At 33.0% G+C, this 15066-nt stretch overlaps 1 protein-coding gene across 1 annotated transcript in view; it reads right to left on the bottom strand.

Moving 5' to 3' along the window:
* The window catches only part of LOC128556312 (uncharacterized), a 30685-nt gene extending 28520 nt beyond the window's left edge, over positions 1-2165 (bottom strand). The window contains exon 1 of the mRNA XM_053540974.1: positions 661-2165. Coding sequence (XP_053396949.1) covers positions 661-840 — 180 coding nt within the window. The 5' untranslated portion in view covers positions 841-2165. The remainder of the gene's footprint in view (positions 1-660) is intronic.
* Positions 2166-15066: the final 12901 nt, after the last annotated feature.

Here is a 15066-nt window from a genome sequence, read left to right as displayed (position 1 = left end):
GCTTCTGGTTTTTGAGAAGAAGATTTTTTAAGATTTTCCTATGTAAAATCAAGTGACCCCTGGGGCGGGGTCAATTTTGACCCTGGGGTCATGATTTGAACAAATTTGGTAGAGGTCCACTAGGCAATGCTTCACACCAAATATCTAAGCTCTAGGGCTTCTGGTTTTTGAGAAGAAGATTTTTAAAGTTTTTCCTTTTGGTTGCCATGGCAACCAGAATTCTGTATGGAATTCAATTCTTTGAACAATTTTTAAAGAAGACCATCCAAGGAACAACCCTGTGAAGTTTCATCAAAATTGGCCTGTTGGTTTAGGAGGAGATGTTGTTTAAAGGAAAGTGTGGACGGACGGACGGACGACGGACGGACGGACGCCGGACGGTGAGCGATCACAATACCTCACCCTGAGCACTTTGTGCTCAGGTGAGCTAAAAAAGCACCATGGGATCGGGCATTTTAGTTCAAGATAACTGAAATTAGACTTAAAATGAAATTTTGTGCGCATTTTCGAAACTTGAAATATTTCTTCAAGATAGCTGAAATTTTGAGATAAGCAAAATTTGAGATATCGAGTTTCAACTACATTAACCTCTGTTTTTTGTCATATATTAACTGCTTATTAAAAGACCAATGAATATTCTTTACCATACATATACATTACCTTGTGCTTAAGTTTAGGTTTTCTATGAGCATTCTGGTAACCGTTACTCCTGTGGACTGTACTCAAATTTGATGATTTAGTGAGACCAGTATTTGAAGACAATATTGTGGTGGTAGCTGACTTGACGTGCGAGCCCTGGCGTGGGCTGTTCTCATCCTGGATATGACGTCGAATTGGCATATCTATATATCTGTTATAACAACGTTAAACATGTAAGATAATAAAATATCTGATACAAAATCCAGGTTAGTGTAAAATAAGAACTATTTTCACTAGTTTAGCAATTTTTATTATTTGCAAAAAACACTTCGATAGTAATTCTTTTAAGGGGACAACTTATAGCTTACCTAAAATTTGAACAGGAATTTGAGCATTTGATTCCAAATTCTTTCTAAATTTAAGAAATTTTGGTCTCATAAAAAATCTGATATTACTGTAAGTAAATAATTATCACCTTTATACTACATTGTCCTTGGTACAGACTATAATATATTGCAAGGAAAATGGACAATCATAAGTAAATGAATTACTGTAAACTGATTAATATTCATGGTGGACTAAGTTACATGCCAGATTATGTAACTGGGTCAATTTATGAAACAAAATCTCAATGAACAAGTAAAATTCCCATTCATTTGATGCTCATAAGTTGAAAATCATGAATACATATGACAACAAAATAGCTATTTTGGCCCAAACCACAAAAATTTGTGTCCACAGATTCGAATGATTTTAAAGTAATAGTATATTATATTTCCAAAATGTACTTAAGGAATTAAACAGTAAATTATAATCACGAAAAACAATAGCTAAAAGTAATGAAAGTAAAATAAGCAATATGGGATTTTACAAGTTCTTACTATTTTAAGAAAGGTTTTAAAATGCAAAAAAGGAAGGATTATGGTGTTAGATTAAGCTATAAATTAATAGTAATACTTGCAGATAATCTGATATAAGTATTTTAAGATTAGGCCACTATAAAGTAACTCATTGGTTTGGGAACCACTGCTTACTATTTCATTTCCGCTTTCTGATTAACACATTGAGCTAAAAGGGAAGAAAAAGAGGTGAAAACTTATATCTAAGTTAGTTTTCAGAAAATATATCTAGAAAATGATAACTTTATTATGATGATGATGATGATGATTATTATTATTATTATTATTTTCATTATCATTAATATTATTCCGCACTGGCCTTCTAAAATAATAATACAAAATTTAAAGATGTTGCGACATCTTGTGAATGATTTTCTATAAAACTCAATAAACATTTATCATCTTGCAGAAATACTTTGAGAAATCATCAAATCAAGAAGTCAAGTTTGTCTGTGGGAAGCAATTCTTCAAGTTCTGCACTGATGGGAAGTTACTGACAAATAACATGCTGCTTAATTCATATCAATAAAATGATATTTTCAGAAACAATATTTGGTATTTGGCATGCCTACTAAACATGCAATATCACCTACACATGTAATAAAACAGTCCTTTTTCTAAAGTCTGTTGTCATAGAATACATACCGTATTTTCCCGTATAAAGGCCCCCGGGGGCGTTACATTTTCCAAAGAGGGGGCGTTTATTTGAGGTAAAAAAATAAAAAATAAATTTTTTTACAAAACTTAAAAACATCGTTCAAACTAGCTATAAAGTGTTTCTGTGTTGTTTAATCCCCCTAAAACGTAATTATTTGGCATCCAATTTAATGCAGTGTGTCTTTTATGCATTTAAATACGGTACCTCGTGTATTACGCTCGCGACACTACACATTACGTCATGACCCAAACAGCTGTGTACTCCGATAACATTTTCCTTAGTACATGCGGGTAGCTAATAGCGCAATACACAATGTCAATGGTTTGACATGCTGCTGTGCCTGCTTTAAAATTAAAAGTTCTTAAAACTGCCGAAGAAAAGGGTATATCGTAAACACATTGCTGCAAGTTTGTTTAAAGTCGGCAGGAAGCGTGTGCGCGAGTGGTATAAAAACAAAATCAAAAATGTATTTACCGTTTAATTTTCTGTTACGTACCATACTTAGTACAAATGTTTTGGCTTTACGGTACATGGACTGTTTAAAAGTGTGTTTAATTTTTAATACATTGGACTTTAGTACTGTAAATTACTTATTATGTGGACTTATAAAAATGAGGTAGGTGATTTTTTCCCGTTCTTGTTGACTTTTTTCCCCTCCAAAATGGGTGGGGGGCGTTAATTAGAAGGGGGGCCTTAATTCGGGAAAATACGGTACTAAACTAAAATTAAAGGGATGTTACAATTTAAAACAGAAAGAACATTATGTCAAATGTACAAATTTAATATGGGGATATATATAATGCCGAATTTATCCATTTATATCATTTAAGAAATAATGTGTAGAAAAATTGTGTTTCAATGTTATTAATACACAAGAGAGGTTAATTGTTATACATCCGCGGAATAATTTTACATGGGCGTAGCCCAATCGAATTATTCTGGTCATTTATAAATGATTTTTAGTGTATTAATTTAAGTCAGTTGATATCAAAATGTTTATTCCGATACTACGAACACATGACATGCATAACAATCATCTCTTTGTTTGTTTAAAGAACTTAAATTGACATTTGGAATATCTGTATGCCTAAATAAAATGAATTGTGTTTAACTGCGAAACAGTATTGCCAAATTAAGAATGTCGTCTCATCATTTAAACATTGAAATTGGTAGACATAGAAATATATCTAGATCTGAAAGAAAGTGTTCTTTATGTGAACACAACGATTTGGAAGATGAATATCACTTTGTACTAAAATACCCTGTTTATTCTGAGTTAAGAAAAAGGGTATATACCATTTTACTATTACAACCATTCAAGTATGTTTCATTTCATATAACTTTTAAACACAACTAATTTGAACATTTTAAATAGGTTGTAATTTTGTAATTTTGTAATAAATCGTTTAAAATGAGAAATGAATATTTAAGTTACTAGTATGATTGAGACGATTAGTATTTAAACATATATTACTCTGTGCAGTTTGTCTATGAAATATTTAGTACGAATTCATAAAATTTGATCGCCATACAAAGTATATTTGCTAATATTTGAATTGAAATTATTGTTATCATTGATGTCTGTATATATTTTCATTCTCACTGTACGTATATGTAAAAAAGTTTATTACTGCATGTTGTATATAGCCATGATAACGAGGAACTTCTTATGTTCAAGTCATATTATTATGAATAAAGTCCTGTTCTGTTCTGTTCTGTTCTATTCTATAGTTTGTCATTATCTCAGCGCATTGTATGATGTATTACTCAAATTTAAAGTAAGTTTACACCTAAAACACACGGTGAAGTGCGTTTATTTTAATTGTTGCAGCAATTTCTCTTCCGTTTATCATAGTCGCCAATTAAATGCAGTTCAAGATATTTAATCCTTTTTTTTCTTTTTTTTTACGGATATACAAATGTATGCTATTTTTGGAATAATATAATAATAATTCGTTAATTGAAATATAAAAACATGAAATGTGTTGACTTTCTAATTATGTTGTTTCTATGAATGCTGGTGATATTGAAAAAAAGAAAAGAAGCAGTGTTTACTTAACAAAACTGTTAGAAACACAAGTGTGTTTATGAGTAAATCGTTTTGTGTATTTTACATTCTGTATTTTACATTCTGTATTTTACATTCTGTATTTTCAAGTATTTATTATATGAAAGCTTACGATTCAAACTTTAAAAGTCAAAACTCCTACTTTATTATGACAACAGGAAGTTTTTATCTTTATTTATTTCTGATAAGGAAACACTTATAATACACAGGTGCAATGATAAAAATACCAGTTATAAGGATCTACCTAAGGGGGTTATATATTGAAATTGTTGTAAATTTTGAAAAAATAGATATGATTGATAAACTTTAAGTCAAAAATTAGGATCGATAAAAGCAAACCTTAACAAAGCAGCCCTGGAATGGAAAGGAAAACGGGAACAAAAAAAAATCTTACTACTTCATAGAACATTAATTAAATTAAAAACTGTTGAATATCAGCGCATAACTTGACCGATGAAACGGGTCGTTTTAATGGCATTGATAGGTATAAAAGAGTATGACATTTGTGTAACGAAGTAAGTGTTGAGACTGCAGTATCACTTTTTAAATCTATTTGTCCAGTTAAAGAAAAAAAACATCGTTATTGAATATTTCACGGCCTTCCATTGGCAAATTCAATTACATTGTTAGTTAAAAAAATTAGAATTGTGCAATACAAAATTGCTAAGTACATAAAAATTCATCCGATGTTAGGCACTATCCTCTTAATAATATGTAAGCTGAATCATTTGTGAATAATAACTTATCATTATGGATATGCATCTTATTTAAATATGTATGTGTAAAGTATCATACGCTATTTAAGATAATGTTAGACCTGTGAAATATTTAATACGCTGATATCGTCTTCGCCGTATTTCACTTTTGTATCATATCTAAATGGCCAATGTCATTGTATGTATATAGATGCTGAATGCCGAATAAAGTTGAATTGAGTATAGGCTGGATCTTCAATAGCACATAAAAAAATGCTCATAAAGTCTTGAAATGTGGCTGCCACATTTTCTGTTATGAACATAAAAGACATTGTATATAGATTTTTTGTTTTCTCTAATATTTTTCAAAGGCTTGAATACTGATGATCATAGTAGAAAGTTTAATTGAATTTATTTATTGATTTTCTGTCCACTAAATATAAAAGCCCATGCGCAGTATTAAAAGTAGCGCTTTTCAAACAATATAAGTATGCATAACATCTATTTAGACTTCCGTTTCATCTCTTTTATATAGAATTTAAAGTTTTGTAGAAATTTAATTGACATTTTTCATATGGAAAAATAAGCTCCACACCATTTATTATGTAGCCCTTGTAAAAACATTTGTAAAAACATTATTATATACCTATGTAAATTCTGTAAAAAATCGGCTTGTTTTCCACAATTAAATATGAACAGACAGAAAAAAAAAAACGTATTGTACCTTTTAAATTCCGTATTGTACCTTCCGTATTGTTCCTGTCGGACTATTTTCATTAAAATGCATGACCTGACACAGTTCTATAAATAGTGCACATAAAAAACTTCACTTTTCCATTTTAATATCGATAAACATTAAAGAATTCGTTCAATAACAAAACAACAAACAAAAAGTTAGAGGTATATAATAAAAGGGTCATTATAACAGTAGCTAGATCTGGGATTTTGTATTCGGATCTAGCTTGCGCGCCTCGTGAGATCCGATCTGGCAAAATCCACACGAGCCGAATACAGCATCCCAGATCGATCTACTGTTATTATAACCCTATTATATTCAAATCTGCTGAAGGATTTCATAGCGTTAAAAAGATCTTAGTTATGTAGAGTGTTCAAATTGTAATACGTTTATGATAATGTTTGATATAGTTAAACCGTTTTAAAAATGTATATATATATATATATATATATATATATATATATATATATATATATATATATATATATATATATATATATATATATATATATGCGCAATAATTCAAAAAGAAATGAAAGAAAACCCGCTTTTCGATACATAAAATAACCCTTTACGGCACTCTGGGTATAATTTCTGGATATATTTTATTGCCTCATGTATATCCGTATAAGAACGACAGGCGGAAGTAAAATTCAAGCGTTTTATGATAATTTATGATAATAAATAAAGAAATTATTTCCGCAAGATATTTTGTCCATATTCCCTGCTATCATATGACGACGACAGGTTTTCTTATCTCGCTGTCTCTTTTGGGTCCTGTGCTTGTCAATGTCTTGTATAAATGTCACGTGCCGTGTATCTACGCCAAGTAGGTATGCTGGTTTTTAGCCGGGGAAATTTAATGATTCAATGCATACCCCGCTCACTCTCCTTACTTGTCGCTGATTAGTACTGCCTACAAGTTTAATAGGTTATCTTATTAAAAAAGGAGAAACTTTATTCAAAATGGGTATGAAAACGCATGGGGATTCTAAATTTCGTTAGTGACAGAGTTATGTCTGCATATTCAGTAATTCATTGTATTAACCAGGAACACAAAATAAGATAATTCACATGTGACATATAAAAAGTGAACACTGAATTGCAATAAATCAGATTGATTGAAAATAAGTTGAGATTGATTTGTGTTTCTATCGTTTATAAATTGCAATGTATTGTACATGTTCTTTATCTTTGATAAACTTTGTTTTTTTCTTCCTAGTTTAGAAATACATATCAGTAAATTTATCAGCATGTATTAAGAAATACTGTCACATGTGTTTGAGGTACATTTCAAAGATTAATGCCAGTTTTTTTAATTATAGACGGTTTACGTATTGCTTAAGAATGCTAAGTATGTGTTGATGAAAGAGTCTTCCCAGTTGTTAATGAGATAAACAGTGGTTTGTATTTCTACGGAGACCCTGGGACGTCTTCAGTCTTTTAACTCACCTGAGCACAAAATGATCTAGGTGTGATATGTGTCCATTATCCTTTGGCGTGTATCTAAACACTTTGATTTTTAACTCTTGCCCAATCTTCAAAATCTCAGAATATTACCATCAATAAAATATCGGGAGAGTTCTTTTCTTGGTCAAAAACTAGGTCACTAAGCCAGTTAATGGATAAAATTTGGCAATATTCTAGAGGCCACATTTTCTACCTCATGTTTATGAAAGTTTGTAATAATTCAGTACAAACTCAAAACTGGTTTGCCAAAGGTCAAAAACTAGGTCACTTGGTAAAGTTATAGAAAAAAAACTTGTTAAAACTTTTCTGTTTGATCTTCTTAAAACTTATTTCAGGACGTTTCTCCTTATGAAATCTAGTTTAAGTTTATATAAGCTGATATCTACCAAATCAAATATAAGCCTACCCTCACCACAAGTAGTCCAGATAAATAGTCCTAATCTTTCATGTTGTCAAATATATATAGTAATAATCTCTCTTCCTTTCCTCGTGCCCTTTCTCAATAGCATCGTGTTTTCTTTTACTCTACTGTGGTTCAGTATGTATGTGTAGCATTCTATCGAAACCTGCATGTTCCTATTGCATGCCAGGTAAAAATGGCGGCGTAAGAATTTTATGTCCCGAAAAGTGTCTGAAAAAATCTCATTATGCTAAGAAATGTCGAAAAAAAAATTAAGTAAGTAGATTTTATAAGAAATAAAGAACACTTGGATTTAGTGGTGTTCAGTCTAAAGGTCTTTAACTAGGTCGCTGGGTCAAACCCCTTGTCAGCGCTCTAGAGGCCACATTTTCTACTTGATCATAAAAATTCTTTGTCAAAATAATTGTCACTATGAAATCCAGGTCAGGTTTATAACTTAATTATCTGAGATCTTAAACTAGGTCACTAGGTCAAATTATAGAAAAACATCGGTCACTCTTCAGAGGCAACATTTACTTCTTGCTGTCAGAATGTTTCTCTGTTTGAAATGTAAGTCAAGTTTGGGTCTGGGTTACCTTGGTTACTTGAACTACGTCACTAGGTCCAGTCATAGAAAAGCATTGTTAATACTCTAGAGACCACATTGTCTACTTGATCTTCATAAAACTTTGTCAGAATGTTGTCTCTGTGACATCTATGTCAAGTTTGAAACTAGATTATCCAGGTCAAAAACTAGGTCACTGGGTCAGATAATAGAAAGACATTGTTAACACTCAAAAGGCCACATTTTATACCTGATCTTCATGAGACTTGGTCGGAATGTTTGTTTGTTTAAAATTAACGAAAAAATGTAACTGGGTCACTTGAGAAAAAATAGGTCACAAGGTCAAGTTACAGAAAAAGTTTGTTTAGAGGCTACTTTTCAACTTGATCAGTCATTATAAGTATTTTTCAGAATGTTTGTCTCTATGAAATCTATGTAAAGATCCAAAGTGGGATACCTGAGGTCAAAAACTATGTCACTAGAGCATTTCATAGAAAAAGAGAGAGAGAGAGAGACAACTACTATAGCGTTGATCTTAACAAACAAGGGAAGATAATAGAATCGATTTTTACCCAGTTCTTCAGTACGAGTACAAACCCGCAAGTAACTGCCAACTTACCCACATGAATCAGAGGTGGTAGACGAATGATTTCAGACACAATGTCTTTTATCAAATCGTCACGGAGAACATACGCCTCGCCATGATCGAACTCACGACCTCACGATCCTCAGATCTCCGCTCTCCCTATTGAGCTTAGCGGGCGGGCCAAGATCTTGAATGCAAAACATTATCTTTAAGAAATAAAACGGTGCTGTTTATTTGTATATCGACGGTTACAATTGACGGTCCTTTTCTGCACGAATTTAGATAAATGAACAACCTGTTTTGATCACTGTGCAACAAATGGGGACTTTACTTAAAATATCTTATTTGTGTATCAGCCGTATGGAGTTGTCTAACCTTACAATCTTGATCAAGAGGTAACAGGTTTTAAGAAAGATTGCGAACCTCTTACTTATTAACTAAAAAAATCAGTTTCATAGAACTTTAAACTTTCTATCTAGAGTAAGAGGTTGTCAAAATATAATGAGTTCAGTTATTAACAGAAACACGCCATCCATAGAATAGCAAAAAAAAAAAACATCATTAATTATTAAAAGTTTAAGAAAATTAAAAAGTGACGATTTCATGTAGAAGGTTTTTAATACTGATTTTCCACACTGAAATTTATAATAATGTTTGGGTCCTAGCATTTAATGAAAAAGAAAGCTATTGGATACAAATTTTTGCACAAATTCTTTTAAGGTATCTCATGTTTTATAGAAGAAAAAAGTGGCCAAAATCAGAGGCACAGTTAGGATCTGTTCAAAGTCTTCATCTGTTTTCCTCATGACATTCTCCATTGTAAACTGGCATCTTAATTGTTTTGTGGATCTCTTTGATACTCTGTAAATCTCATGTCTTATATTGTCGCTAACGCTTGCTGAGGCTAAAAAGACACTGTTAACTCTTATTATTTTTTTTTTCGACGCCGACTGCGGACTTACTGTAGGGGTTTTCTCAAACTGTATATATAGTTGTGCATAAAGTTAGCATCCGGTTCTAATGTCGTAATACTGTTTCCATTTAACATATCTGCGAGAAGACAGTTATAAGATTTATTAATATCCGTTTTATTGTATATGAATTACCGATATATTTTTAACAGCGTGGGCGCATTTTGAAAAAAAACTTTTACATCACCTTTTTATTAATGTGTCTATAAATTCAAATATTTCGACTACTGTGTTTATGAACAAGAAGTTAGAGGATCTGTATCGCAAAGTTGTTCTTATTTTGTTTTTGAAGTGTTGCAACTTATTGATATGCTTGCTATCAATTTCGTGAGGTCTAGCCAGTATTCGTCAGCAGTAAAAACGGCTGTTTGATTCAACGACCAACATACCCTATAATCCTGGATTTGAACCAATGATCTCCTGGTGAGGAGACAGACACTCTTCCCCTGCGCTGCAAGAGGTTCATCTATTGAAGATCAGGCGACCCCTATGCAAAGGGCATCACAACAACATATGTTACAAATTATTACTTAATTTAATATTTGATATCAAGGAATGTATATGGTGTATATGGAAGCATGGCGTTTCGTATTATTGCACTCCCGACGCGGAAACGCTACTGTACGACGCAAATTTTTGAATATGCACTATACGATGCATGACATTTTAATGCACTGCGGTTTAAAAAAAAATGCCGCATGTGGTATTATATATTCTTAACCATTTCAACCCCTACAAATTCAGTTTTATACGGAACTGAATTCACTCAGTTTTACACGATGGCTACATTATAAATTTTTAATCCAAAATTGACCTTATGTTTTCATGAGTTTAATCTTTGTTCAAGAGTATCAGGCTATACATACCATATACGCATGTGTTCGAAAAGGTACTCGACTACAAAGGCTAGTCTCGACTACTAAGCTAGTTGCATCAAATGACCACACAGATTTGCTCAAATGGTGGCATTGGAGTTGACTAAGTCAAAAATTTAATTTCGTTCACAATTCTATGCATATACTGGCCATTAAACATTTTTGGAATATGATCGGACGTTAATTCCCAGGCCGCATGTTCACAAAACAATTTTCAGTCTCAGCTGGGTATTAGATTGAAATTTTGACAGCTATAGTTTTAATGATACTTAAAGATTAAATTCCAGTTGAGACTGACAATACATACTGAATAGTAACTTGAAAATTGTCATGAATTTAAAACTTAAATTTTAACATGCAATTTTGATATCAATGACAAAATTTCGTTATCAAACTCAGCTGAGACTCAAAATGTTTTGAAAACAGAAGTCCAGGAATTCAATCTTGGCGTGGCCTCACTTATCAAGATCGTGCCTTTCTTGATCATTTTTCAAAATCTGATATCGGATTATGAAACTACAAAGCGGCTATTCCCTTTTTACGGCCGTAGGCCGGTATTGATTTCATTTTTACTTCCTGTTTATATCTGGGGTGAAGGTCATTTAACTGTACGTTATGATTAGCGGATAAAACATTCCACCGGTCGGAATAGTTAGAAGTTGTGGAGGACTTCAGTTATCTTGGTGTGAAATTTAATCATAATGGTTCATTTAATAACACTACAAAGTACTTGTGTGATCAGGCAAGGAAGTGCTTAAGAAGTCAAGAGCATTATTTCTTGATATAGACCTACAATTACAATTGTTTGATACAATGGTATGCCCAATACTGTTGTATGGTGTAGAAACATGGGGTGTTGGTAATGTTGAAATTATAAAACAATTCCAGTTGAAATATTTAAAAATGTTACTGAATGTTAAAAAGTGTACACCTAATGTTATGGTTTTTGGTGAACTTGGCACACTGCCTATAGATTTAGTGATAAAAGGTAGAATTCTTAACTTTTGGTGTAGAATAATTAATGCTAAAAAAGATAAAATTTGTAGCATTATGTATAGACTTATGTACGAGTTGGATAAGAAAAATATTTACCACTCGCTTTGGCTAAATTATGTTAAAAACTCTTTGCAAGAGTTGGGTTTTGCTGATTATTGGTTAAGCCAATCTGTTGTATCTCCACTGTATTTTAAACATATGGTTAAGAATAGAATTATGGACCAATGTATCCAATTTTGGAATGAGCAGTTAAACAGATCTAGTAAATGTTGTACCTACAGAATATTTAAATATGATTTTGAACTGGAAAACTATCTTAAACTTTTTCCAAAATATCTGGCTCAGTCTCTGTCGTTTTAGATGCAGCAGTCACAAACTACCGATTGAGGAAGGTCGTTTTATTAATTTAGCTCATAACTTAAGAACTTGCCATTTGTGTAATAACCACTCTTTAGGTGATGAGTTTCATTATATTTTCGGATGTTCCCATTTTAATGATCTTCGCAGAAAATATTTATCGATACATTTCAGAAGACCAAACATGTATAATTTTGAACAACTGTTTGCAAATAGAGACCGGACAGCTTTACTTAAATTAGCTATTTTGTGCAAAAGATTATGTCTGCATTTGATTAATGGTATACCACCTTCCGGGTCAACAAACTTTACATACTTAAATGCTCAATTTTCATACCATCCCATATTAATGCAAACAATTTTGTATTTGAGTAAGAAAGATTTTGTATGGACTCTGTTACTTTTGGGCCGGCTCAGGGGTTCGTTGTTGTGGGGTCACTGAGTCGGTTTTCTGGCGACAGGGCTCATGCATGCTACTTCGAGTTTGTGTTGGTCACATTCCTGCTATGTTAGTAAATGTTACTAGTGTTAAGATGGTTTGTGATATTTGTTTGTTGAACTGTTTTGGCAATTAATTTGTACATGCATTTATTTGTAATGCTGATGCCCTGAAAGGGCCGAGATTTGAAATAAAACTTGAAAAGATAATATTTTCTTTAGGGTTTACAGGCGCTTTGAGCCGTATTGTTAGACAGTATATTAATCTGTAAAACGTCATGAATCCGAATCCGGTATTACACCTGCGGCACAGTTCGACTCTGCCACTCTGATACGGAGTAATCTCCAGTAAACGATTTACAGTCAACTCCCCCCCCCCCCCCCCCCCCACACACACACACCCTAGTCAAATCGTCCCCCAGTCAACTCGTTTCCATTTTGGTCATTTCGTATCCCTTGACGAATCCAAAAATGCTCCCCCAACCCACCACCACCTCCCACCTTTCCACCCCCTACGTTTTAGTCTTATTTTTTGTCAAAGTTTCCTAGATTATGATTAATATAATTATGATGTAAACTATGTGGTCAGTAAAATATGTTTTACATAATAAACATGAAAATTTTTCTTTAAAAACTACATTTTGTTTTGCTTTATAAATACGCGATCGTAGATAAAAGTGTAGAGTGCATGCACGTTTCGTAGCTTTAAGTGTGCTTTGACTTATGCGGCTGCTTATCTTTTTTGAAGATACTTCCTGATTATTTTCAAACATGTTGAATTGCTGATACATATCTAATTCTGAATCAGGAAGTTTTCGCTAAATTATGGTAATGCATCGGATCTCGTTTCGACGGGGATGAAAGATACATGTATGAGAACTTCTTGTATGTTAAGCCAAAGTGTTGAACTAAATCATTCAAGATATTTCATTAAAATTTCTATTTTATGGAACATCCTACAATTATCAAAATTAATGAAAAACAGTGACTTTCTCCGTACAGAATTCTACGAGAACACCGTATTTATACTATGCAACAAATATTAAACTGACTTTCATTTTATTAAGAATGATTTTTTTTTCACAACAATATTTTATACTGCGTTTTTTATCCCCCGCCGATGAAATCGGGAGGGGGTATTGAAATGGCGTTGTCCGTCCGTCAGTCCGGGCTAACGAATTGGTACTTGAGTGTCTAGCAGGTTAGGGTTTGGACTCTTTGTTTATATGACAGTCACTTTAAAAAGTGTCCAAAAGTGGGTTTATGTGACTAATTTTTGTGTTTATGTGGCTAAAATTTAACATTGAAAAGTCACTTAAGTATCATACCGTGAGTACGTCCGTCCGTCCGTCCGCAGCCATTTCTCAGTAACTAGCTGGTAGAATTTCATGAAACTTGAAATAAACATGAACCATCATACTGCGTTGATGCCCGTCAAGTTTTTTTTTTTTTTGATTGGTCAATTTCCCTTAGAGTTATTGCCCTTGATTTAATGAAAAATGTCCGTCCGTAGCCATTTCTCAGTAACTATCAGGTAGAATTTCATAAAACTTGAAATAAACATGCACCAACATACTGCGATGATGCCCGTCAAGTTTTTTTGGAGGGGGCGGGGGGGGGGGGGGGGGATTGGTCAATTTCCCTTAGAGTTATTGCCCTTGATTTAATGAAAAATCCACGTCTGTAGCCATTTCTCAGTAATAAGCTGGTAGAATTTCATGAAACTTAACATAAATATGAACCAACATACTTCGATGATGCCTGTCATTTTTCTTTCAACTGGTCAATTTTACTTAGAGTTATTGCCCTTTAATTGTTTAAAAAATTACAGAATTGTACATAACAAACCAACCAATTAGTAGAATTTTATTAAACTTCTTTCAGTCTTTTCCCCCACCTCACTCTCCACTCAGTCTTGCCCCACCACCCGATCATGCATCCCCATCTCCCACCCATTTTTTCATCATTTTTAATTTTCCATCAATATTTATAATCAATATGTGAAATTTTATACCCTCACCTGGTCATCCCCGCTGCCCTCCCCCCCCCCCCCCCCCCCCCTCCCTTCACACACACACCCCAAAAAAATCATTTTCTGTTAAAATGATTTTGACTAATGAAATTATTTGCATCATAGTAACATCCTTAACTTCTTGCCGGATATTTTTTTTTTGCCATTCCTCACCACAAGCCCTTTTGGCGGGGGGATACCAATTCATCGAATTTGCTTGTTTTTTCTCTTATCTAATTGCTAGGAAAAACAAGTCTAGGAATCGTACGGACGGACACAAATTAAAACCAAACTGTTTTTATAGAAATCGCCTTTATCGTCAATCCATGTTTCAAGTTGTATTTTTAACGTGTGAACATATTAATTAAAGCGAAGTATAATCGTAGTACCGTGTGTTCGAAACATCACATGTCGTGTCGCGCGGAAGATTGGTTTTAATATCAAAACAAAGTGTTAAAGCGTACGGATAGTTGAAAAACATGGCAAATAAAATGCGACAGAGTACTGTTTCGCTGAATTTAGAGGCATCCTACATAAAGACATTTATGAAGCCGAATCGTTAAAATAATTATGTCATGAACTAACAAATAATAGAATATGACATCTGAAAATTGCGAATACGTGTGCTAAATGTAGCCTGTTCACTATCCATATATTTTCAAATGTATGTTTTGTATTAGCAGATAATTATATCACAATACA

This window comes from Mercenaria mercenaria, chromosome 4 (genome assembly GCF_021730395.1).
Source record: "Mercenaria mercenaria strain notata chromosome 4, MADL_Memer_1, whole genome shotgun sequence".
Classification (NCBI taxonomy): Eukaryota; Metazoa; Mollusca; class Bivalvia; order Venerida; family Veneridae; genus Mercenaria; species Mercenaria mercenaria.
This window is presented reverse-complemented; position numbering and strand designations above follow the sequence as displayed.